The sequence below is a fragment of the Carettochelys insculpta genome, chromosome 3, assembly GCF_033958435.1.
Source record: "Carettochelys insculpta isolate YL-2023 chromosome 3, ASM3395843v1, whole genome shotgun sequence".
Taxonomy (NCBI): domain Eukaryota; kingdom Metazoa; phylum Chordata; order Testudines; family Carettochelyidae; genus Carettochelys; species Carettochelys insculpta.
This window is the reverse complement of record NC_134139.1, coordinates 51,297,804-51,322,755: the sequence shown is the minus strand read 5'-3', so window position 1 is coordinate 51,322,755 and position 24,952 is coordinate 51,297,804. Positions and strand designations below refer to the sequence as shown.

At 45.3% G+C, this 24,952-nt stretch overlaps 2 protein-coding genes across 3 annotated transcripts in view; one reads left to right on the top strand and one right to left on the bottom strand.

Annotated features, from left to right (window-relative positions):
* Nucleotides 1-24,952, top strand: part of TRMT61B (tRNA methyltransferase 61B) — a 39,896-nt gene that overhangs the window by 11,136 nt on the left and 3,808 nt on the right. The window lies entirely within an intron of this gene.
* On the bottom strand, nt 139-24,587 carry SPDYA (speedy/RINGO cell cycle regulator family member A). Its single transcript, XM_074989824.1, has 6 exons — nt 22,946-24,587; nt 15,272-15,330; nt 14,903-14,988; nt 12,587-12,758; nt 9,486-9,786; nt 139-270 (listed from the first exon to the last, which is right to left on the bottom strand). Exons 1-6 carry the CDS (start codon nt 23,172-23,174, stop codon nt 182-184), a joined length of 936 nt encoding a protein of 311 aa, XP_074845925.1. The 5' UTR covers nt 23,175-24,587; the 3' UTR covers nt 139-181.

Genomic DNA, 24,952 nt, shown 5'->3' with positions numbered 1-24,952 from the left:
ACTTTTGTACACTTGTGAATTTTTAAAAATTACTACTACTTTGATTGTACATTCAGTGTAAATCTAAAGAAGGGAAGCTACTGAAATAGTGAACTCTATGCAGTACTGTTAAACACATTTTGTAAGTTATCCTGAAATAAATTTTATATTGAGCTATGTCTAATAACAGCTATACAACATTTCATTCTTCATTTCCTGTAAACCAGTCCATGGCTTTGTCTTGGTTCATGCAGCAACTCTCTCTCCCCTTGGCGGATATGCTGTTGCAACCTGCCAGAAATTATAAAAAGATCTCCTTTACGTGAAATAAGAATGCATTAGACTAAATTCTGCCTTCTGCTACATCTGCAAATCCTGTTTGTAGTGGTATGTGCCAATCAATAAACATCACCTTTGTTAGGAGCAAAATATGTTTGCACAGTTCTACATAGTCAATGCAATGCACAGAATTTTGGCCTTTTTAAAAATATGCAAATGCATGCACAGTAACTACAAGGCACTGTTTACCCAAAGAAAAAAGTTATTGACAAGGTGGTTTTTTTTTTTGTTTGTTTTTTTGCTGTACCTCTGTCAATCAGGGCTGAAGATTGTTGGGCTGATAGGGAGAGTGGTCAGATCATTTTCAACATCATTACAGAAAGTATGTCTACTGTTTGTTAGAGGGAGAAGAGGAGGGATGGTACTGTGGACAAAGCACAGGACTGAGAAGAAAGGAGTTTTCCTGTAATGGACTTCTTACATAGCTTTGGAAAAATCCGTGCTTGAGTTTCTTCCCATTTAAAATGGAGGTGCTAAATCATATGGGGGTTTTGAGGTTGAAAGGGCAACCCTTCACTGGGTGTGAGCCACTTAAAATACATTCAACATTGTTTCAAGTATTACTACTTTCCACTGAGATCCTCTTTCAATTGTAGATAAATAAATAAATTATTCTCTTTTACAATGAGTTTTTCTGTCCAGAGCTATGTAGAAAGCCCACATAAGTGGAGCAAAATGACAATAATCTTAGCTCTTATCTGAACTAGTATTAATTTTTAAAAGAAGGGGGACAAAATGTGATTCTTCCTCGAGTGTCCCCGTGGGTGCTCCACGATAGGTGTCAGGCTCGCCCCGGCGCCGCAGATCGGATCTTTCCAGCAGTTTCTGCCGGACCGCGCATGCGCCGGCGCACGCCGCTCCATTGCGCGCTCCCGGCCACGTGCGCGATCCGGTCCCCACCAGTTCCTTCTTAACCGCCATCGGCTGCAGATGGAATCCGCTCAGGCTGTGGCCAGAGTCAGCGTATTTAGAGTTTTTAGAGTTGTTAGAGTTTCAGAGTTCTTAGTTAGATTGTTTGTTTCTTTATTGCAAAAAAAAATTATAGAAAGTTCTTAGTAAAAGAGAAGGAGGAGCGGAGGCAACACGGGGACGTGAAGGCCAGTAGGCTTCCTGCCGCGGCAGGCTGGGGTCCGTGAGAGGGGAGCAGGCACAGAGAAGGTGCTAAGTACCCTATTAACAGCTCAAAGACTCACTGCGATGTCCTTTTCAGGATTCAGAAAGTGTGAGTCGTGCCGCGAAGCTATGCCGGCCTCTGATGGGCATAGTCAATGCATTAGGTGCCTGGGGGAATCACACGTTACCCAGAAATGCTCCTTTTGTGCAAAGCTCACAGCCAGAGCCAGAAGGGACAGAGAAATGCAGCTGAAAATGCTGCTGTTTGATAAGGCCCTCCAGCCAGACATGCCGGAGAGGCCTCAATCGGAGGGACCCACAGGGCTCCATAAAAGGAAGGCGGCATCCCTCACCCCCTCGGTGCAGAAACGGAGGAAGCTCTCTCCAGCCCGATCCCTGCCAGCAGCCACAGCGAGCGGGACGGGCGTAGCACACAGCCCCCAGCCGCACTCACAAGCAAGCGGCAGCGCACGTGGCAGAGGCTGAGCCTCCGAATACTAAGCAGCCAGCACGCACAGCCTTCAGAGCGGTGGCCAGGCAAGCACCGGAACCGGTGGCACCGCCACAAGCAGCACAGACCCCCACAGCGCCAACGGTGCTGGGCCAACAGGCACGCAGCCTGCAGGCACCGGAGGAGGCCATCCGCACGGCACCGCAGATACGCGTGCCGAGTGTGGCGCCGACAGCGGGGCCGACATCCCCGGCACGGGAAAGGGTGGAGCCAGGCCCGCAGGGGAGGGGAAAGGCAGCAGCAAAAACCCGGCACCGCAGCCCTTCTCTGGGCAGGGCTGCAGGGCTGCTCTCAACAAGCCCTCCCCTTATGCTGCGAACACCAACCGGGAGACATGGTCTCCCCCAGCCTACCCAGAGCCGCCTCCTCCGTTCCTCCAACTAGCGTCACCATGGCTCGGGCCACCCTCGCCCTTTCTGGGATTTGATCCCCTGGAGTACTATCACAAACCAGTTTCACCATTGTCTCAGTCATCCAGACGATCTTGCTCTCCCAGACATCGGGGGTATGCACCTCGAGAGTGGTCGAGGTCTCCATCCCAGGAACCGTGCCCGTGCTGCCACGGTCGTCCTTATCACGCTGGGCATAGACACCACAGGCATACACCCAGAGGCAGGTCCCCCTCGACCGTCCAGTATCCCCACGGGCACTCACAGACAGGGACGGAAACACAGTTGTCTCAGGGGGAGTTGATTTTGGAACCCCGAGATTTTCCCTCGCAAGCCTCCAGTGAGAGGGTGTACCACCGACAGCAGGACCCTGAGAGTTCAAGGGAGGCCTACCCTAGTGGTTCCTCCTTGTCCTCCCCCGACGAGGCTATGGCCCTCGGGGATGTTGCCCCCCCGGACGACCTCAAACAGCTTCAGGAGCTGTTTAAAAGGGTGGCTTTCACGCAAGGCATCCAAACAGCAGAGGTGCAGGAGAAGCACCACAAGCTCCTCAAAAACCTGAGGCCTCTGGCCTCGTCCAAAATCGCTATCCTGCTCGACGAAGCAATCATGGAGTCTACTACCACCATATGGCAGACCCCGGCTTCCGCTCCACCTATAAACAAGAGAATGGATAAGAAATACTTCGTCCCGGCGAAGGGCATGGAGTTCCTGTTTAGTCACCCACAACCAAATTCACTGGTGGTAGAATCGTCTCAGCAGAGATCGAAGACTTCCCAGTACAAAGTGGGGGGAACAGACAGAGATGCCAAGAAGTTAGAGCTATTCAGCAGAAAGGTATACTCCTCCTCCACCCTGCTGCTGAGAATGGCAAATTATGCAGCACATCTAGCGAACCACAATTTCGACAATTACTCCAGGCTTACTTCTCTCATGGATTCACTTCCAGAAGATAAGAAGCCGGTGCTGAAGGCCATCGTGCAAGAGGGCTATGCAGCTTCGAGGACAGGAGTCCAGATCGCCCTGGACATAGCGGACACGGCGGCACGCTCAACGGCTACGGCAGTGGTCATGCGCAGGGAATCCTGGCTTCAGACATCGGGTATCCCAAGGGATCTGCAGGCAAAAATTGTCGATCTCCCTTTCGACACGCAGAAGTTGTTTGCAGAGTCAACTGATTCGGTCCTTCATTCCAGTAAAGACTCAAGAGCTACACTCAGAACCCTGGGTATTTATACCCCTCCATACAGAAAGAAAAAGTATTACCCTCAACAAAGGCGATACCTGTACCAACCTCAGCGTGCTCAGTACCAACGGGGCTACGACCAAGGGCGGCATCAACAGCAACAACAGTATAGAACTCCTAGGCAACGTTCCCAACAGGGCCGTGCATCCTCGGGGCAGGCCCAAAGGCAACAAGTTTGATGGACAGGTCGAGGGCTGCACTATTACTACCATCGCGCAATGTCATCCACAATTAACATTCCATCATCGCCTCTGACCGTTCCACACACAATGGCAAAAGATCACCACAGACAAATGGGTACTGGAGATCATAGCCACGGGTTACGTGATCCCCTTTCAGTCGCTCCCACCACCAAGACCTCCGCCCAGGCCTCATCTCAGGGATGCCTCCCACGAGGCGAAACTCAAGCACGAGGTAGACCACCTTATGCTTATAGGGGCGGTGGAAAGAGTGCCGGAGCGACTCCAGGGGAAAGGATTTTATTCACGATACTTCCTCACAGAGAAGAAAACAGGAGGCTGGAGGCCCATCTTAGATCTTTGAGGCCTCAACCGGTACTTGCGCAAACAGCGTTTTCGGATGATCAAAGTCACCTCTATACTCACGGCACTGGACGATGGAGATTGGTTTGCAGCCCTCGACTTACAAGATGCGTATTTTCATATAACAATCCACCTGGCACACAGACGTTTTCTCAGGTTTATGGTCAGCAAAGAACATTTCCAATACAAGGTTCTGCCGTTTGGCCTCTCCTCGGCCCCCAGAGTCTTTACCAAGACCCTGGCAGTGGTGTCAGCCTACCTGCACAGACAGCGGGTATTTATATTCCCATATCTGGACAACTGCCTACTGAAAGGGGCCTCGAAGGCAGAGGTACTACGCATGATACGCGTAACAGCAAACACGTTTTCTTCGCTGGGCCTGGTCATCAACCTTGCGAAGTCAACGATCGACCCCACACAAGACAGAGTTCATAGGGGCACGCATAAACTCTATCACAGCAAGGGTTTATCTACCCGACGCTCACTTTCGCGCCATCGGCTCCCTAGTGCAAGTCATTACATACAGCCCCACGGTGCCGGTTTTAACGTGCTTGCAGCTGCTAGGCCACATGGCAGCGGCAACGTTCGTGGTACAGAATGCCAGATTGCATATGCGCAACCTGCAACATTGGCTGGCGAGCGTCTACAAGCCGGCATCCCACACCGTCCACAGGGTGGTGTCGCCCACGACAGACGTGCGCAGATCCCTACAATGATGGGTAAACCCCAAGAACATGCTAACAGGGCTACCCTTTCACCAACCACAAATCTCTATTTTTCTCACTACCGACGCCTCCCACATAGGGTGGGGAGCACACATTGGCGAAAAGGTGACGCAAGGACTGTGGTCCCCTACAGAACAGTCACTGCATATAAATATATTGGAGCTCAGAGCAGTGTTCAACGCCTGCAAACACTTTCGAGACCACATACAAGGCAAAGTAGTCGGGATCAATACAGACAATACCTCCACCATGTTTTATATAAATCGACAAGGAGGAGCTCGATCCCATGCCTTATGTGCGGAAGCAGTCCGGCTGTGGAACTGGTGCATCGCCAACAATATAATGTTGAAAGCCTCGTATTTACCAGGCCCTCACAACGTGAAGGCAGACCAGCTGAGCAGGCGCTTCGCACTCACACACGAGTGGCAGATCCGCTCCAATCTGCTACGACCTATTTTTCACGCATGGGGATTTCCCCAGATAGACCTGTTTGCCACTCAACACAACAAGAAGTGCCCACAATACTGCTCCAGGGCAGGACTGGGGCAGGGGTCCTTGGGGGACGCATTCGCGATTTCGTGGAAGGGCCCCCTGCTTTACGCGTTTCCCCCCACAGTGCTGATCCACAAGGTCTTGCAGAAAGCCAGGAGGGAGAGAGCCCGCATGATCCTAGTAGTCCCAACATGGGATCGACAGCAATGGTTCCCCTTGCTTCTGCTCATGTCAGACCACCCTCCGCTTCCCCTGCCGGTGGAGCCGGACCTGCTCACTCAGGCCCAGGGGTCCATAGTACACCCACACCCCCGAGGCCTGTGCCTACAAGCATGGTTAATCCATGGCTCAGCTCCCTAGAGAGTACATGTACGGAGGGAGTACAACAAGTCCTGGAGAGTAGCCGAAGGACCTCCACCAGGAAGACCTACAAGCAGAAATGGACTCGATTCACTGCATGGTGTTCTACCAAGCAATTAGCTCCCCTTGATGTGCCTATACCTGTAATACTAGAATACTTACTGGACCTCAAGAGAGGAGGGCTCTCCCTATCCTCGTTGAAGGTCCACCTCGCCGCTATATCAGCTTTTCGGCATGAAGAGGAAGGGCCCACGGTGTTTGCCCATCCTATTGTTACCAGGTTCCTGAAGGGGCTGGTAAACGTGTACTCCCCTTGGAAACCGCTTCCACCATCGTGGAGCTTGGACCTGGTGCTCAGCACGCTAACGGGACCACCGTTTGAACCCTTAGCCACAGTTTCCCTCCGTCTCCTTACGATAAAGACAACCTTCCTTCTTGCAATCACGTCAGCTCGCAGGGTGAGTGAGCTTGCAGCAGTGATGGCAATGCCGCCCTGCACATTATTCTCAAAGGAGGCGGTAACCTTAAGGTTGCACCCAGCCTTTGTTCCAAAAGTTTCTTCGGAGTTCCACCTTAACGAACCAATAGTTTTACCCTCGTTTTACCCCAAGCCTCACAGCTCCAGCAAGGAGGCACGCCTGCATCTCCTGCACGTGAGGAGGGCGTTGGCCTTCTACATAGACAGGACTAAGTCCTTCCGGAAAACAGACAGACTCCTAGTCTCTCTCGCTCCCAGGTCAAAAGGAGAGGGTCTCTCTTCACAGAGAATCTCGAAGCACATTGTGTCCTGCATAAAGATGTGCTACAAACTTTGGAAAACCCCTTTACTGGCCCCGCCTAGGGCTCACTCCACCAGGGTGGTGGCAGCATCAACAGCCTTTTTCAAGGGCATCGCGCTAAAAGACAGCTGCAGAGTGGCGACCTGGTCATCCTATGACACCTTTGCCAAGCATTATGCCCTACACCGGGTATTCCAAGAGGATACCCGCCTCTCGACAGCGGTCCTTTCGGGGGCAAGCTGCACATAAACCAATTACCCACCTCCTTTCTTGGGTTACTGCTGGGTAGTCACCTATCGTGGAGCACCCACAGGGACACTCGAGGAAGAAAGAGAAAAGTTACTCACTGTAGTAACGATGGTTCTTCGAGATGTGTCCCCGTGGGTGCTCCACCACCCGCCCATCCTCCCTGCTTCGGATCGCTGTTTAGTGTTTTTCAGGAGCATCCGAGGCGGTTGGTCAAGGAACTGGCGGGGACCGGATCGCGCACGTGGCCGGGAGCGCGCAAGGGAGCGGCGCGTGCCGGCACATGTGCGGTCTGGCAGAAACTGCTGGAAAGATCCGATCTGCGGCGCCAGGGCGAGCCCGACACCTATCGTGGAGCACCCACGGGGACACATCTCGAAGACCCATCGTTACTACGGTGAGTAACTTCTCTTTATCGTCTCAGGTCAAAGGCTCTGTGCAAATGCAAAGTATTGTAATAGTGAGCTGAATCGGTGGTTTGTTCTACTGGATTAATCTTTCTAATTCCTTTTCTGTTGTAAATATCACAATTTTTTTAAAAGCTCTTTAGAACTGGATTTTTACTGATGATATCAAAACAGTACAGTGTAATACTCTATAGGCTGCCTAACGCCAATGTTACTGAAAACTGAGATATTAAAGAGAAATTATGTCTCCAGTTTTTATTTAGGTAAATTAATCTCAGTTCTGCAAAGATGTGTGCATGTGTTTAATATTTCACACTATGAGTAATAGCTAGTGGGTAAGCACATGCTTAACTCTTGGTCTTTTCAGGCTTTATATGTCTTCATAAAATAAATCCACAAAAGATAATCTAAAGCACAAACCAGTCTTAATTAAAATATGAACATATACCTACTTCTATAGGTCGGAGACTTCTCACATACAACAGAAGCCATCTAAGATACTGGGGTGGGTTAGAAAAAAAAATCATCGCCAACTCATTTAATGCATGATCAAGTTTAGAATATATATGATAGAGGGTTGCAGTGTTTTTAAAAAGTAAACCCTGAACTTGTGTGGCTCACAATGATCATCTTAAAACTCACCTATGTGTAATTTATTCTATCAGTTCTAACAGGAAATGTTAGAAAGGAATTTTCAGAATTAGAGAAATTAGTACTGAACAACTTCTTGCTCATAGTATATTCATCAGCACTATAGTACAGTCAGTGAATCACTGTGAATAAAAATTAACAAGATTTGTCAGCTCCCAGGAGAGTTAAAATTGGCAAAAGTTTAACATGTACTAAAGTAGACAAGGATAATTTCAATAGACCTAAAACATCTTTGGTTCATTCAATCACAGAGGCTGCGTCTACACTAGCAAGTTCTTTTGAAATAGAGTTTTCAAAAGAAGGGGGCTCTTTTGAAATATCCCACAAAATGTCTACACACAAAACACATTCTTTCGAAACAAAGTTGAAAACACGGCACTCCCTGAAGTGGGAGTGGAAGAGGGCTTTTAAAAGAAGAATGCCTTCCTTCGTATGCTTCTTTCAAAAGAAAACGTGCGCGGACACTCCTCAGGGCCCTTGTTTTGAAAGTGCAGTCCTTACGGCACCTGATTTTTCGATCCGTGGCCCATTCTTTTGAAAGAGCAGGGTCTGTTTGGACGCTGTCTTTCAAAAGAGTGGATCACTCTTTTGATCTGCTTTTGTGTGTGTGGACACACTCTTTCAAAAGAAGTTCTTTCGGAAGAGATCTTCCAGAAGGGCTTCTTTCAAAAGATCTCTGTAGGATAGATGTAGCCACAGTGTTTAGATTAGTACCAAAAGAAAAATCATAAAAGTAGTCTCTCACAGTGATAGACTTCAGAATAGTTTGGTGAAACAAAACGTACTGCCCTTGATTGCATGTATGTATGAGCCATGAAGGAATGCAAATACTTTTGTAAGAGATGCCTTAAGATAAAAGATGAATTGTTAAAAACAGACAGGTGCCCTTTCTAATACTAAAATATCAGACCTAACAAAGGTTACTCATAATATGCTCACATTTATTTTACCAAGAGTAGCACATGAATAGGATTGTTATTGACTGCAAAGCACAGCACACCTACATTCTTGGAGGTCAAGAAAGTTGATTTAATGTTCACAAAACTAAGCATGCTTGGCACTAATTAGCACATTTTTGGCAGTCTGTCTAGGCACCAATATAATCCCCATTCCCAGAAAATAGATTCTTAATAGAAAGTCCAATGATCTAATAGGCACAAAGACTGCACTATGATTTTATTACTAGAAAAGCCTTACTCCACGAAAGCTCACCAAATAAACTATTTTGCTAGTCTTTCAAGTGCTACTTGACTGCTTTTTGTTTTGATAGTGTATAGACTAGCACGGCTTCCTCTCTGTTACTGCTCTGCATATGTTTCTTCACAATATCAGCAGGGCAGTTTACTGCTGCTGTCTGTGCTATCCCAATTCTGTACATAAATAAAGCAACTGAGATTATCGTCTCCTTTTACAGGCACTTAAATTCACACTTTACAAAATTAACGTGCAAGCAGAGTATGAAATGGTTTGTTTCTCACTTTCATGTCATGCTTTTGGCTAAATGATAGACTTACTACATACAGAACTGGGTGGAGGAATTTAGTCTCACTTTGCACAGAACTCAGTCCTGCAACTGAGGGGAGTCTTTTAGAAATGCTGATAGATTAGATGTACTATACAGATACAGCAGATTCCAAAGTTTTTATGTTTTATATATATGTATATAAGCCAACTAAATTAAAGCGACTGACAGTACTAAACTGTACCTTGAGAATCACCGCAAGGAGAAGGATCAACTAGCATTTTTTCAATAGGGCAAGCGTCCTTCAATTCCTGAGATACATGTTGCTCCATCATCTCCAAAGTCCCCGTAGATGAAGATGATGAGGATGATAATCCCAGTCCTACATATCTTCCTTTCTTACCACAAAGCAAACAATCTGCTGGTGTGGCACTTGGTCCACGGGGCAATTGCAGTTCATCTTTGCTATAATTTCTGACAGCTCCGCTGTGATGCATGGAACGTTCTCGTTGCCATATATAATGTGATGGAGCAATAGCCATTACCTATATTAGAAAACCTTAATTTTGTAAAGAACCAGTATCAGGGGGGAAAAAAACAAACAAGCAAACACTGTACGATTGAAACAGAAACCTATTTCTAATTATGTTTGTCCTGTAAGATGGTACTGTTGTATGAAACTGAGCATTACGGTGCAAAGAACAAATCGGAAACCACCTCCTGCCTGCAAAAAACGGTGAGCCTATATTTACTTTCATTTCTAACTGATGTAGGGATTCAGAGAAAAAAAGCCACTTTCAGGTTCCACCATAGCTGTGTCCTGAGAAATACATATAATTGGTTTTAGAGTGGTATGGAAATTAGAAGTCCTCTTTACTGGCTGACCCACAGGACTGCAATTAAAATTCCCTTAATTTTACAATTTGACAAAGTTTTGTGCTGTTCCACTCACAGTTTACATTGACGTTTTGCATTGGGTATCTTGCTTTCCAGTTAATGATGCCATAGTTTCAGTTTGGACCCTCCTAACTGAAAAAAATTGTTGGGGTAATTGTTTCCTCAGTCTTAAATCCAGTGTCAGGTTGCTCAGTGTTAGGGTGCAAATGTGCAGCTTCACAATATTTAATGGAAGGAAAGATAGCTCCCATCTTTTCCAAATCCAAACAAAAAATGTATTTCACTTTGCTTCCCCTATCACCACCCCCATCCTCCATGTCAGAGCAGGCCATTCCCAGCAGTTGGAGTAAATCTAAACAGAGAACACAAATTTTTCATAGTTTTTTTTTTTTTAAAATACCTTTTCTGCTTACCTCAGGTTTGAAAAACAATGTGGCATAATACAAAAGCAGTTAAAGTTAACTGTTTTTCCATGTAGCTTGAAAAAGGAAATAATAAATGAAATAATTCTAACCTGACTGAGCTGACTTGCAGCATGATGAGTGTTCATCTTTGCTGCAGGATTTGTATATGACACAAGGACCCGTGATCAGCAGAAACCTCATTCAGCAACTTTGATAGTGACTGCTCAGTGGCACAGTACAAGCAGGGCTGGCTACATGGGCAATTTTTTAAAAAAATAGGCTATAGAATTTGAAACAGGATTTTAATGTGTTCACCCTAAAAACTGACCCAGATCCACAAAAGTAGTTAGGCGTGAAACCCCAGTTTTAGCCATTTAAGAGCTTCAGTCCCACTTTTGGGCCCTACTGTGATCCACAAAGCTCCCACCAAGCCCTGTAGCAGTTTAAACTCACTAAGTAAGCTGTTAGGGTAAAAGCTCCCTAAACACCTATGTTTGGAGGATGGGATTTAAGTTCAACATGAACTAGAAAAATTGCAGAAATTATCTGAAGTAAATAGGATGGTATTCAATGACGACAAATGCAAAAGTACTCCATTTAGGAAGGCCCCAACAGTTGCACCCATACAAAATGGGAAATGACTGCTTAGGATGGAGTACTGCAGAAAGGGATTTGGGGTTGTAGTGGACCACACACTAAATGAGAGTCAGTATAACGTTGTTGCAAGACTAGCAAACATCATTCGAGGAGGAGGGTTGTAAACAAGACATGAGAAGTAATTCTTCTGTTCTATTCTGCTCTGGTACAGCTCCATCTGCATATTGTATCTGATTCTGGGACCCACATAACAAAAAAAAAAAATTTGAGAAAATTCAGAGAAAAGTAAAGTAAAAAATATTAATGGCCTACAAAGCATAATCTACAAGGCAAGACTGAAAAAAACCTGGGTTTCTTTAGTGTGAAAGAAGAAGATTGAGAGGGGCTAAGATAACTTTTCAAGAACATAAAAGGTTGTTACAAGGAGAAGGGAGCAAAAAATGTGTTCCTTAACCTCTAAGGATAGGAGAAGCAGCATGGAGTTTAAATTGCAACAAGGGAGGTTTAGGTTGGACATCAGGAAAAAACTTCTTGACTATCAGGGTGGTTAAGCACTGGAATAAATTGCCTAGGGAGGTTGTGGAATCACCATCGTTGAAGATTTTAAGAGCAGGTTAGACAAACACCTGTCAGAAATCATCTAGATAATAATCAGGGCGTGTCTACACTACCGGGAAGATTGACCCAGTCAGGATCAATCTTCTGGAGATTGGCTTCACTTATCTGGTAGACACACGCAAAAATCAAACTATCTGGGGTTGGCAGTCAACCTCTGTACTCCTCGATATCGTGAGGAGTAAGGAAGGTGATCTCCCTCTGGTAAGTCGATTGCAGATGAGTCTATTCTAGCTACACAAACTGCCATAGCTAGAATTGCATATCTTCAATTGATTTAACTCCCTAGTGGGGACCAAGCCTTAGTCCTCCTAGAGTGTAAGAGACTGGACTAGATGATCTCCCAAGGTGAGCCACCTGACTCTACAAGAGGGATTCCGATGTGTGGATTGCTCGGAAGAGATAGGCACCTCCCTGCAACCCAGACGTAGTTATCTGTCTACAGGATACCCCTTTGCTTACCCCTCACTTTCGTAGATCATATTTTAAGGCACTTATCACTTTCCATTCATTATTTAGGGATCCTAGGCAACTAATCAAGCTTTGTGGGTTGTGGTGTTCTGTGGTTTTCTGATGCCATAATGCTCATAGTTGCAAGCTTATGTCCCTTTCTGCATCTGGGCCAGAGTTCTTCAGCCTGCACGTTAATTGTGAAGGACAGTAATCAGTTTTAAAACAGAAAAGGGAAATCCTTACATGTAGCTGTTTTTCCCTGGTAATCCTGGGTTTAGCAATCAATTTCTGTTAAAGAAAATGAATCTAATACATATCAGACAAGATTCTGAACTGGCATAAATAGCTGAAGAATGGAGTGCACAAAAAGTCTGCCTACCTCTTCACAGCAACGTCTGCTTACAATAGCTCTGTAGTCAATTCTGCCCCAGAGCTGGTCTCTTAAATATAAAAAATTAGGGAAGAGCTTCCTCCAGGTTTTTCCCAAAGCCCATGGAAAAATTTCATATTTTGATTCTTCATCATCTTCTTCGACTGTATTTGCCAGATATCTACAAAAATATATATTAAGGATCTCCAACCTTAAGTCATTAGATCACATCATGTCATTGTATCAAACGCCTTTAAAATTATTCCTCCTTTCCACTAATTTGTGGAAAATTTACTACCAAACTTCAGACTTCTCCCAGATTGAGTAGAATTTTCTAGTTTACTTCAATCCATTTCATACAAAAGCACATACGTCCGACTCAAAGATTGACGTTGTCCTGAAGTCCACTGGATATGTGCATGCATAAAATATAAAACAGTTGTACTGCTCTTGCAAAAGCAACAGGGTATCCTCACATTAAAATGAATACGATATGAATCGGCTATGGTCTGAAGAAGTGGGTCTGTCCCACGAAAGCTCACCTAATAAGCTTTTTTGCTAGTCTTTAAAGTGCTACTTGCCTGCTTTTTGGTTTTTTATTAAAATGAATAGGTTTTGATCGACTCCTTTGGGTATGAGGCAGAAAAATATTGTCTGAGGTTTAAAGAAACTGTCAAATGGATTTGCTTTGAAACTAAGGTCTTACAGACACTGTCTACATGTGAAAACTGTACTTCCTAATTTAAGTCTGTTTAGAAACCAAGCAGCACAAATAAACATTAATAAGCAGAAAAATAAAAGTATAATTGGTGCAACCCCATTTTTATGGGGAATCCACTTTAATATCCACATTTCTCCATTCTTTCAGAATATGGTATTTCTTTTTTCCTTGGTTTCCTCCCTTCTGGCCTTCCACCTCACAACTGCAGGCAAATACTGTTACCGCCTATCTAGTGCCATAGAACCAATACAATGAACTTTTAGGACAGCTTACTAAAGGGGCATAACAGTTTAGCAACCCAGACACAAGGATGCAGTTCCACAAAGAGAACATGGTACTTAACTGCCAAGTTTAGGTGCCTAAGGGTATATTTGCACTTACTGGAAGATTGATGCAATGACAGTCGATTCTACAGGGTTCAATTTAGTGTACTAGCAAAACCATGCTAAAATCGAACCATATCTGTCACTGTTGCAAGGAATAAGGGAAGTCGATGGGAGACACACTCCCATTGACCTCCTGTGCGGACAGCCAAAAATCAATTTTGCATACGTTGACTCCAGCTACACAATTCACATCACGGGAGCTGCATATCTTAAATTGACTCCTCCAACTTAGTTCCTACTTCCAGTCTCCTTCCCTCCCCCCACTTCCTCATCTGATCTCAATGTTTCCCACCCAATCAACTGGCTCAAAATCCCATCTGCATTTCCCTCAATGGTTTTTGGTGCCTCACTGCTTGCCCATTCCATCCTAGCCTTGCTGTCCAACCAGTCCTACGCTGCTCTCATGGCCTTGGTTCCCAGTCTCTGTCCAGCCAGTCCTAGTTTCTCACCTTCAATTCTCAGTCAGTTTCTCTTCCACCATCCAGTCCCAGTCGCATAATATCCCTTGTCCCAGTCTACTTCTTTCCTTCTCCCATGTCTGGTCTTGTCTCCTCTGCATTTGAATCAGACTTCCATGCTGCCTGAGTGCCAGCAAAGTGAATAGCTCTATATAAAGACCCAGCAGTGGGAAAGAGCACACAGAACACAGGAGGGACAGACTCCATTCCTCTCTGTTCCAGTGCCTAGTCCTTCCCGCAAGCCAGGAGCAGTCATTACAGGGAAAGTTGTTCTGAGGCTGTGTTGTGCTATGCTGTAGCATGCTCAGGTGAATGATGCAGGTGCAGTCTTGTCATTAACCAACAGCTGAGAGACTCTTGAGCTTGTTTTATGAGAGCATAATTTTCAGAAATTACAGCTTCTTACATTAAAATGTCAACTCAACACGCACAAACTGCAATTTTAAAGGCTTATTACTTTGGCAGATTTTTACAGGGATGGCAAAAAAAAAACTCTTTGTTATAAAAAGGGAAGCCACCTGCCAAATTTCAAGTCTCTGTTCCAAAGTGTGTCATCACTTTTCAAAGACATTGTCTCAAGAATGTGTTAACTTGGATAAATCAATGTAATTTGCTTGAGCCCACTTCCATGGCTATGGACTGGAATGTGAAAACTCTCCCCATAAGAATTCAAATGAATGCATAAAAATAATTTGTTAAATAAACACTGAGCTAAATCAATGAAAAAATACAATAATTCCACTATTTAAAGTATACTTACAGAGCAACAAAGAAGTTAAGCCTGGTGTGCTCATTTAAGCTGAAGCTAGCCCTCTTGAAATAAACAAAAGTCATTGCCAAAAGATACTATTAGAAAAATATAAAATATTAAAAAAATTAGTATTCTTTTTTCCTACACAAAATTTCATAAAAAGCATCTTTTAAATCTGTTTCTGACATCAACACAAGATTATATTCTATTAATTTCCCACTCTGAAGAAAATGTAAATTGTACTTCCTGTATTGCTTTGCCAGAAGCTGTGTGGATATTCTAATGCAGAATATGGTTTATGTCCTTATTACAGTATCAAATGATCAAGGGTAAAGGATGCAAAAAGTGACCTACTGACCAAAAAGGCATCAAATTTACCTTGTCTGCAATTTTACAGCAGCAGTCCATCCACAAAAAGTCTTGAATTAGATCATCATCTGTAACAAAGAACAGCCACGACATTTTACTTGAAAAAAATGATTGGTGAAGGGAGAGGCATCAGGAAGCATTTGTTTCTACAGATATAGATGGGCATTTTATGATGCCAAATAAAAAGGAGATTGGCTGGATTGATTAGAAAGGTTCACTGACAGAACCGATACATTAGGCTTGGGAAAATATCTAAACAAAAGCAAAAAGAGAAGCCATAACAAAGGCAAAGTGGAGAACACAACAAAATTCTCTCAACATTTGCAAGTACAATTCAAAGCTACTGTGCAGTGTTTTTCTCCATTTATTTTATTCCCTGCACTTTCAATGGGTTGGCTATAATTTACATAATAATTTATAGTTATTTCTGACTGACCATACAATGTAGAGAATCTCAGCAGTCTGACAACCATTAATAGGCATTAGGAGTTTATTTGCACAATCAATTTTCCACTTTGAATAAATATTCTACAAATATGAAAATTTACCACAAATTGGTTACTTTAAATTCTGTGCTCTGAATGACTACTGTATACTCAAGTCATCAACAAAACAACTTTCCTCCATTTCTCACTCTCTTCAGCTAAAGCAGAAAAGTAAAAATGATACAGAAGAAAGAAAACTAACTTCTCCAAAAATCCTTCCCTCCTATCTTCATTCCACTTTCCACCATACATAACAACAAGGCTTTTCTTCCCACAGTAACATATTTGCTTACATTGGTGGGAAATGTTGCCTCTCCCAAATCTGTTGCAAAACAATATTCTAAAAGGGTATACTGGCAAAAAGAGCCTTGCTGACTGTAAGGTGGGATCAGTAAGAAGTTAAAAATAAATGAGAGAGAAAGGGGATGGTGTGTATAGGAAAGAAAATTATTTGTTTTGTTTTATCTTTAAGAAAGAGACAGTTACCCGTTCTGTAACTGGTGTTCTTCGAGATGTGGTGCTCATGTCCATTCCCAGTTGGGTGTGTGCAGACGCACACCCAGTTGCCAGAAGCTTTTTGCCCTGCCCAGTAGCCATAGGGTTGGTGCAGCGCCCCCTGGAGTGGTACTGATATGGTGACCAATATATGTACCGCCTCACACCCTCTCCCCCACTCAGTTCCTTCTTGCCAGCTACTCTGACATTGGGGAAGGCGGGAGGGTTTTGGAATAGACATGAGCAACACATCTCAAAGAATTCCAGTTACAGAACAGGTAACTGTCTTTTCTTCAAGTGATTGCTCATGTCCATTCCAAGTTGGGTGAATACAAGCCAGTGCCTAGTAGGTAAGGCCAGAGCCCTGCCCACTGCAGCATCTTCCCATGCATGCTGCGTCAACACATAATGTGCTGTAAATGTATCAATTGAGTACCAAGTGGCTGCCCTACAGATGTCCTGGATAGGCACCTGTGCAAATACGCCAGAGACGACATCAGCGTTCTTGTGGAGTGTGCTCTAACCAGAGGGGGAAGAACCCTATGAGCTTGTAACACTCCTTGGTGCACATCACTATCCAGGATGAAATCCACTGGGAGGTGACCAAAAGGCCCTTCATCCTATCAGCAACTGCAACAAGGAATTGCTGGTTTCTTCTCTAAAGGGCATAGTCCTATCCATATAGAAAGGCAGCGTCCTTCTAACAGCCAAGGTATGTAAACATTCCTCCCTCAAGGAGGCATGGGGCTTTGGGTAAAATACCAATAGGGAAATGTCTTGATTAACAAGAAACACGGAGACCACCTTAGGCAAAAATGCAGGGTGAGGTCTCAGCCTAACCTTATCCTTGTGAAACACTGTATACAAGGGGTCCACTGAAAGTGCCTCAACTCAGATACCCTCCTGGCTGAGGTGATTGCCACCAAAAATGTTTTGTAACTGAGAAACAGCAGGGAGCCAGGGATTCAAAGGGGGCCCCCATAAACTTAGCTAACACCAAACTGAGATCCCATGGGGGCAGTGGTTCCCGAAGCTGGGTCTTGATTCTTTCTAAACCCTTCAGAAACCTTTTGACTATGGGGTCTGAGAACACACAAGACGTTCCACGACCTGGGCAAAAGGCTGAGGTAGCAGCTAAGTGCACCCTAACCGAGGAGAGGGACAAGTCCTCCTGTACCAGACCCCACAGGTAATCTAAAATCAACGGGATGGGGGTTTGTGCGGGAGATAGCCCTCTGTGAGACACCCACACTGAAAACCTTTTCCACTTAACCAAATAAGTTACCCTTGCAGAGGGTTTTCCGCTATTTAACAATACTTCCTTTATGGGATCTGAACAGGTCAGCTCCCAGTCCCTCAGCCATGGAGCATCCACACTGTGAGGTGTAGCAACTGGAGACTGGGATGTTGCAGTCTTCCGTCTTGCTGCATCAGCAGGTCCGGACGGACCGTCAACATCATTGGCTCGCAGATCAACAGGTGCAGGAGGGTCACGTACCAGTGCTGATGGGCCCATGCTGGAGCCATCAAGATGATCAATGCCCCTTCTGAGCGAATCTTGAGGACCCTGTGAACTAGTGGAATCAGACAACGCATACATCAGCCTGCCCCACCAGGGGACACCGAAGGCATCTGCCCAGGACCCCAGGCTCTGATTGTGCTAGGAACAAAACATCCCACATTGAGGTGGGAGGTGAAGACCTCTGGGAGAGAATGGACCACCTCTGGGTGGAGAGACCTCTCATGATCAGTAAAGGACCTGCTGAGTTGGTCCACCAGTGACTTGTGCACACCTGGCAGGTAAAGGGCCTGCAGCATGATGTTGTGCTGTGTGCAGAAGTTCCAGAGCATCATGGCTTCGTGGCACAAGGGAGAGGAGCGTGCACCTTCCTGTTTGTTGATATAGTACATTGTTTTCATGTTGTCTGTACTGACTGACATGCAGTGTCCCATCACATTGGCCTTGAAAGTCACACATGCTAGTGTGATGGCCCTGAGCTCCCTCACATGTATGTGGAGCTGAAGGTCCAACACACTACAAAGACCCTGGGTTTGTAGCTGACCCAGGTGCGCTCCCCACCCCGTCTGAAGCATCTGTTATTAGGAAAAGTGAGGGCGGCTGAGGGGCAAGGGGGACTCCTGTGCGGATGATCCCCTCGTTCAACCACTAGTGCAGGGTCGACAAAGTCCTTGTCAGCACCGCAACCAACAAGTCTAAACTGTCTCTTACAGGGCAATACACCAACGACAGCCATAGCTGTAGAGGGTGCATCCTTAACCTGATGTGCTGTACCACAAAGGTGCATGCTGCCATGTGACCCAGCAAACACAGACAGCACCTGGCCGTCATGGTGGGACCTGCCAGGATGTCTTGGATGATGGCCCCCATGGACCTGAACTGTCGTCTGGCAGGAACGACCTGGCACACCTGGCGTCTAGTTGTGCCCCTACAAACTCTATTGACTGAGACGGGACCAACACCAACCTTGCCTTGTTGATCAAGAGACCGAGGCTTATAAAGGTTTGATGGATCAACTCACATACTGAATCACCTGCTCCCTGGAACGACCCTTGACTAGCCAGGTATGGGAACAGCTGCACCCCTCACCTGTGTAGGTGCACTGCAACTACCACCATGCATTTGGTGAAAACCCTTGAGGCCACAGACAGACCAAAAGGCAGGACTGTGAACTGATAATGGCTCCCATCTGCCACGAACCTGAGAAACCTCCTGTGAGGAGGATAGACTGAAATATGGAAATACGTGTGCTGTAAGTCGAGAGCTGTGAACCAATCCCCCTGCTCTGGCATCAGCAGTATGAGACCCAGGGATATCATACAAAATATTATCTTTTCATGAACTCGTTGAGACCTCTTAGGTTCAGGATGGGTCTCAACCCCACCTTTGATTTTGGAATTAGGAAAAACCAGAAATAAAACACCTGTCCCCTGAACCTGGGAGGACCTTTCTCTGTGGCCCCAGAACCCAGGAGGGATTGCAATTTTTGCCATAACAGGATGTCATGAGAGGGTTCCCTGAAGAGGAACAGGGAAGGGGGTTGGAAAGTGGGGTACGAAGAGAACTGAATAGCGTATCCCTTGTCTACCGTACACCAGACCCACCAGTCTGTGGTGATGCTGCACCACATATGGTAAAAGGGGGATAGGTGAAATGAAAAAAGTGGGGATGCTGGAGTGGGTGAGATTGACTCAATGCTCCCGACTGTGCTATCAAAACTGAGGCTTGAGATTGTTAGCCTGCACAGCGCCTGGCCTTCCTCTTCCACCTTCTACTGCCATCCCTTTGTGGCTGCAGAAACTCTCTTTGCTGAGGACAGGGTTTGAAATGCTTGCATTGGTTGGCAGGTGTAGGCAGGCTCAAGGAGCAGAGGGTGGCCCTAGAGTCTTTCAGACTATGCAGTTTTTATCTATCAATAGGGTAGGGCCATCAAAGAGGAGGTCCTGGATCATCTGCTGGACCCCATGAGGCAGGCCGGAAACCTGCTACCAAGCCCCCCTGTGCATTGCCACTCTAGAGGCCATAACCCTCATGGCAGCATCCACAGCATCCAATGCTGCCTGCAGGGCTGCTCTTGAAATGAGTTTGTTCTCTTCCACTATGGCTGTGAAGTCCTGCTTGGCGTCAGGTGGCATCATCTCAGAGAACCTAGACAGGGTGCTGACTATATTATAAGCATACCTGCTAACCAGAGCCTGCTGGTTAGCAATTCTTAATTGTAACCCTCCCATTGAATAGACCTTCCTCCCATCGTGGTCCAAGTGTTTAGCTTCTCTATTTTTCAGGGAGGGCCCTGGACCCCTTGATGCTCTCTATGGTTGGCAGCATCCACTACCAGGGAGTCAGGTGGGGGGTGCGTGAACAAATGTTCATTGCCCTGGGATGGAACAAAGTACCATCTCTCATTCCTACAAGGTGTAGGAAGGACAGAAGCAGGGGTCTGCCAAACCGTTTTAGCTGTAGTGACAATTGTTTTGATTATTGGCAGAACCACCCTGGTGGGGCCAGCAGAGGACAAAATGTCTGTGACGGGGTCCATTTCATCCTGGACCCCCTCCGCTTGCAACCCCAAGTTTTGGGCCACTCTTCTAAGGAGCTGTTGAAAAGCCCTGACATCCTCCAGTACAGGGGAGGCTGGTGAGCCTACCACTGCCTCATCCGTGGAGGAAGAAGATGATAGCCTTTGTGCCTCCATTTGGAGGGGAAGGGCAGTGCAGACCTGTTCAGGCACTTGGCCCCCCATGGAAATTATGGGCATACTGGGGGGCACCATAGGCAGAGCTGGCATAGACACCAGCTGGCAAGAAAATCCCACCACAGGTGGCACAAATGGCACCGTTACTGCTCCCTGTACTTGAGTCGACGCCAGTGCCTGGGCTGCTGCCTGCCCCATCAGCACTGTAGGTACAATTACAGATGGTGCCAGCACCAAAGGGGTCCAGTCCCACTTTGATGGCACTAATGACGGTGCTGAGGTCAGCGTTGAAGAAGTAGATGCAGGCAGCTTCATGATGACTGCTGCTTCCTGTCCCGTGGTGGGGTGCCCAGTGACAAAGATGGTGCTAATTGCAGGATTGGTGGGGCCTCCAGCACTGTTAAAGGCACTCCAACGGCCTGGTCCTTCACTTTGTGCAATGTCCATGGGGTCCAGAAGGACCACTGCTGAGTCACCTACGAAGCTGGAGGACAACCCATATTGTCCAAGCAACGACTATGGTGCCCGTGACAGCTATAGTGTGACCTTCTCAAGCTCCCACTCCACCCAGAGCTCAAGTAAAAGGAGTCTGACTCAGACGCTGATTCAGCAGCAGATGACCATGGCAGGGCCACTGGAGTCTATGCCGATATCATGTGTGCTGAGGACAGTGCTGGTGCTGAAGTATAGGGCACCTGAAACTGGCCCACTGTCTGCTGGGTTGGCACTGAAGCACTCAGCAACAAATACGGTGTCAGTTCTGGCATCAACATGAGCACAGGTTGGCTCCGAGAAGGCGATGGTGCCTGCATCTGCTCTTGGTGCCAGGAATCCTTAGGCGGCACTGTGGTTGATGGCGCCGATGCACTTTGCACCAAGGACGCTCCACTCTCCGCTCCTGCTGGAGAATCTTGAGGCATAAGAGCTGCCTCCAGTAAAAGGACTTTGGGGCACTGGGCCCTATCTTTCAAAGTTCTGGGCTTAAAGGCCTCACAAATTGGACAACAATCACGCAAGTGTCCTTCCCCCAAGCACAAACCAAACAGGCTGAATGGGGGGGTCACTTTTGGGCATGCATTTGATGGATTTTGAACAAGTCTTAAAGCTTGGGGAGCCAAGACACAGAGGGGATGGAAAGCCCCGCCTCAGCTTTAAATTAAAACACTAAAGGTGCGTCTACACTAGCCAGCTACTTTGAAGTAGCAGGCACAACGTCGAAATGGCATGTGTCACATCTACACACACTGTGCGCTATTTCGACTTTGAAATCGACGTTAGGTGGCGAGATGTCAAAATCGCTATTCCTATCCAAAGATGGGAATAGCACCTTACTTCGACGTAGGGCGTATGTAGACGATCCACATCCCGCTACATCAAAATAGCGGGTTCCTCCATGGTGAGCATCAGCTGAGGGGTTGAGAGACACTCTGTCAAGCCCCTACAGGGCTCTGTGGTCGCCACATGCAGCAGCCCTTAGCCCAGGGCTTCTGGCTGCTGCAGCTGGGGGTCCATGCTGTGTGCACAGGGTTTGCAACCAGTTGTCAGCTCTGTGGACCTCACACTGTGCAGACCGAGTGTGTCTGGGAGGGAAGGAGCAAGGAAGCGGCTTGCTCTCACCCCAGAAGGGCTAGTCCAGCCTGTCACCTCATCCGCAGGCTTTGCTGTCCCCTTATTTCAACGGAGTGTGCTTGTGTGTGTGGATGCGCCGCATTTCCTTCCGGGGCAGCTCCTTTCAACATTCCCCATTGCTACTTCGACGTTGAACATTGACGGCACCAGCCCTGGAGGATGTGTAGATGATACGCGTCTAAGTAGCCTATTTCGATGTTCTAACTTCAAAATAGGCTACTTCGACGTAGTGCGCTCGTGTAGACGTAGCCTAAGACTAACTATCAAGTACTAAAATGATATACACTTCTTCAAGAACTATTTACGCTGTAACAGGCTACTAGCTAAAGAACTGAGCAGAGAAAGCAAGAGCTCCAACAACTGGCATTGCGGCGAGAAGGAACTGGGCGGGGGGTATCGGGCAGTGCATATATTGGTTGCCATATTGGCGCCACTCCAGGGGGTGCCGCACGGACCCTATGGCTACTGGCTAGGGCAAAAAGCTTCCAGCAACTGGGCGTGCGTCCGCACACACCCAACTTGGAATGAACATGAGCAACATCTTGAAGAAGAATGTATTTTTCAGCAGTTTGATGGGACTTTTGTAGTTATATTTTATTTTGTATGTAAATATTTACACACTGAAGTATAACAACAAGTTGTATAACAGAGAAGGAATGGAAGTGTTTTCAATTAACTGAGGAATAACATTCAGCCCCTTCAGTTTAGCGATTTGAATTCTCACTGTGGACTCAGATTTTATTCAGACAAAGCTGTCTGTTAACATATGTACGAGAAACACCCATGATTGTTAAGCAACCATTTTTATAATATAAAGTATTTTAGTATTCAACACAATTTACCCAAAATTGTTAACCTACCAAATAGTTTAAAGAAAGCAGTCATTTCCTGACGCTGAATAATCAGACATGCACCTTTTGGACGTTTAGACTTATTATTGTGCACATCTTTTTCACAATTTTCCTGACTATCTTTAAATATTGGACGTTTTAGACTGAGAGATTTTTTTTGCTGGTGTGATCTAGATCCAGTTGATTTTATGTGGACAGTGAGAGTGCGAGGGGTCTGACAGACCAGATTATGTTTCATTTTTATAATGGAGGATTCCTGTTAAAAATAAAAAAGGAGAATATTAACAAGACAGATGCTATAGAATAGTTGCAATATAAAAGCCTTCAAAATAAATCTTTTTGTCTCTATCCATTTTGGTTTCACGAGAAACCACAGATAATAGAAAGTTAACGTACAATTGCTTTGCAGACTCCCTCTCTGTAATTGTATTATTTAACCTAAGAATTTTCAGATCTAATTTGTTATGGAGAGGGATATACAAAAGAGTTGTAGTGTACTAACAAGTCCCAATCCTGCAAACATTCACGTAGCCAATTTAACATATGAGTAATCCGTCTAAATTCAGTGTGACAATTCACAAGCATAAATTTACGCTGGTATAAAATATTCACATGATTGGGGGCCTCAATATGAATACAATGCAGATTCCATTTTTGTTTTTTTAGCACGCTGATTATGTGGCCATCTTTTGAAAATAATAATAGTTGCCCTGAGTCCAAGATTTTCTGTACATTATATAAAATTGGATAATAAATATTTTCCCTCTAAGTCATCTATATTAACATGTGCAGTACATGATTTTACTATGTATGTATTGTGTGTATTAGACAGTGGAATGTGAAACTTGAATTTGTAAGTATAAATATGTATTCAGGCATGCGAGAACGAAATTAAGTTTGTATACAGCTTTGTCAACACCTTTTGCAATTAGTGGCGTGAGACCAGCAATTTAACTTGTCTAGGCTAAACAGAATTTTCAGTTATATGATCCCTACCTGTACAGATTCAAATTAATGACATAACAGTAAAATTGTAACATAACCTGTTACTAACCTTTTGTGCCACCTAGCACCTCAAATTAATAACAAAAACTATCATAATGTTATCATCCACAAAATGGTACAAGTCCATATAAGCCACCCAGCACTCATGCTATAATACTAGTACTTTCAATTTCTAGAAGTACCTTTTATCCGAGCATCTCAAAGAACTTTGTATCTTCTGAGGTAAGGAATGGGACATTTACCCAAGACTATGGCTCTACTTTAAGTCAGTGTGAATTGTAGACAGGAGGGGCCTTACTTGAAGTAAAACTCTACCTTAGAGGAAGAGGCAGCATCCTCCTTTTCTCATTCAGAATTTCCAGTTAACTATCTCTAAACTCTGTTAGTCACACTTTCATGCCTCCATGTCTTCATTAAACAGACAGTAAATCAAGAAGTCCTCATTTTTACTTTCTTATTTGCAATTAGTGACGCAGGACTAAGAGAGACCTCCTGAATCACTGAATCCAGTCTCCTACTACTGCAAGCAACCCATTTCTATAATCCCAATCATAAACATATGAATCTCCATCTAAAACTAGCTAAATTGTTTGCTCCTACAATTTCTATTGAAAGACTGTTCCTGAACCTCACTCCTTTCACACTTAAAAACATTTTAATTTCTATCCTAAATTTATACCTACTTGTTCTTTTCCCAACATTGTTGTTTATCTTAATTGTGCGCTCTTAAATAATACAAATGGAATTAAATTATGGGCAAATTTAACAACCTATTATTAAACTCAACCACAAAATAATGTTACAGTAACATTATGAGCCTAAACTGTTTTTATAACATTTGTTTCTAACTTTTGCAATAGACCGGACAGAGAAGACTCCCCCTTAAGCAGATTACTAAGAAAAGCAAGCTTTTCTATAAAGTGAGATTGCATACAATTTCAGCTGCAAGAGGATATGAGAGGGAAGGTGAGAAGAATGTTGGGAGGCTGAAAGGGAATAGAAGAGTAATTT

Excerpts from the sequence above, each read along its gene's own strand:
- SPDYA (XM_074989824.1), bottom strand. The coding sequence starts at position 23,174 with ATGAAACATAATCTGGTCTGTCAGACCCCTCGCACTCTCACTGTCCAC. Across the intron at positions 15,331-22,945 it reads TGCTTTCTTTAAACTATTTG|ATGATGATCTAATTCAAGAC; the intron begins GTAGGTTAACAA and ends TCTTTGTTACAG. Across the intron at positions 14,989-15,271 it reads GCTGTAAAATTGCAGACAAG|TATCTTTTGGCAATGACTTT; the intron begins GTAAATTTGATG and ends TTTTTCTAATAG.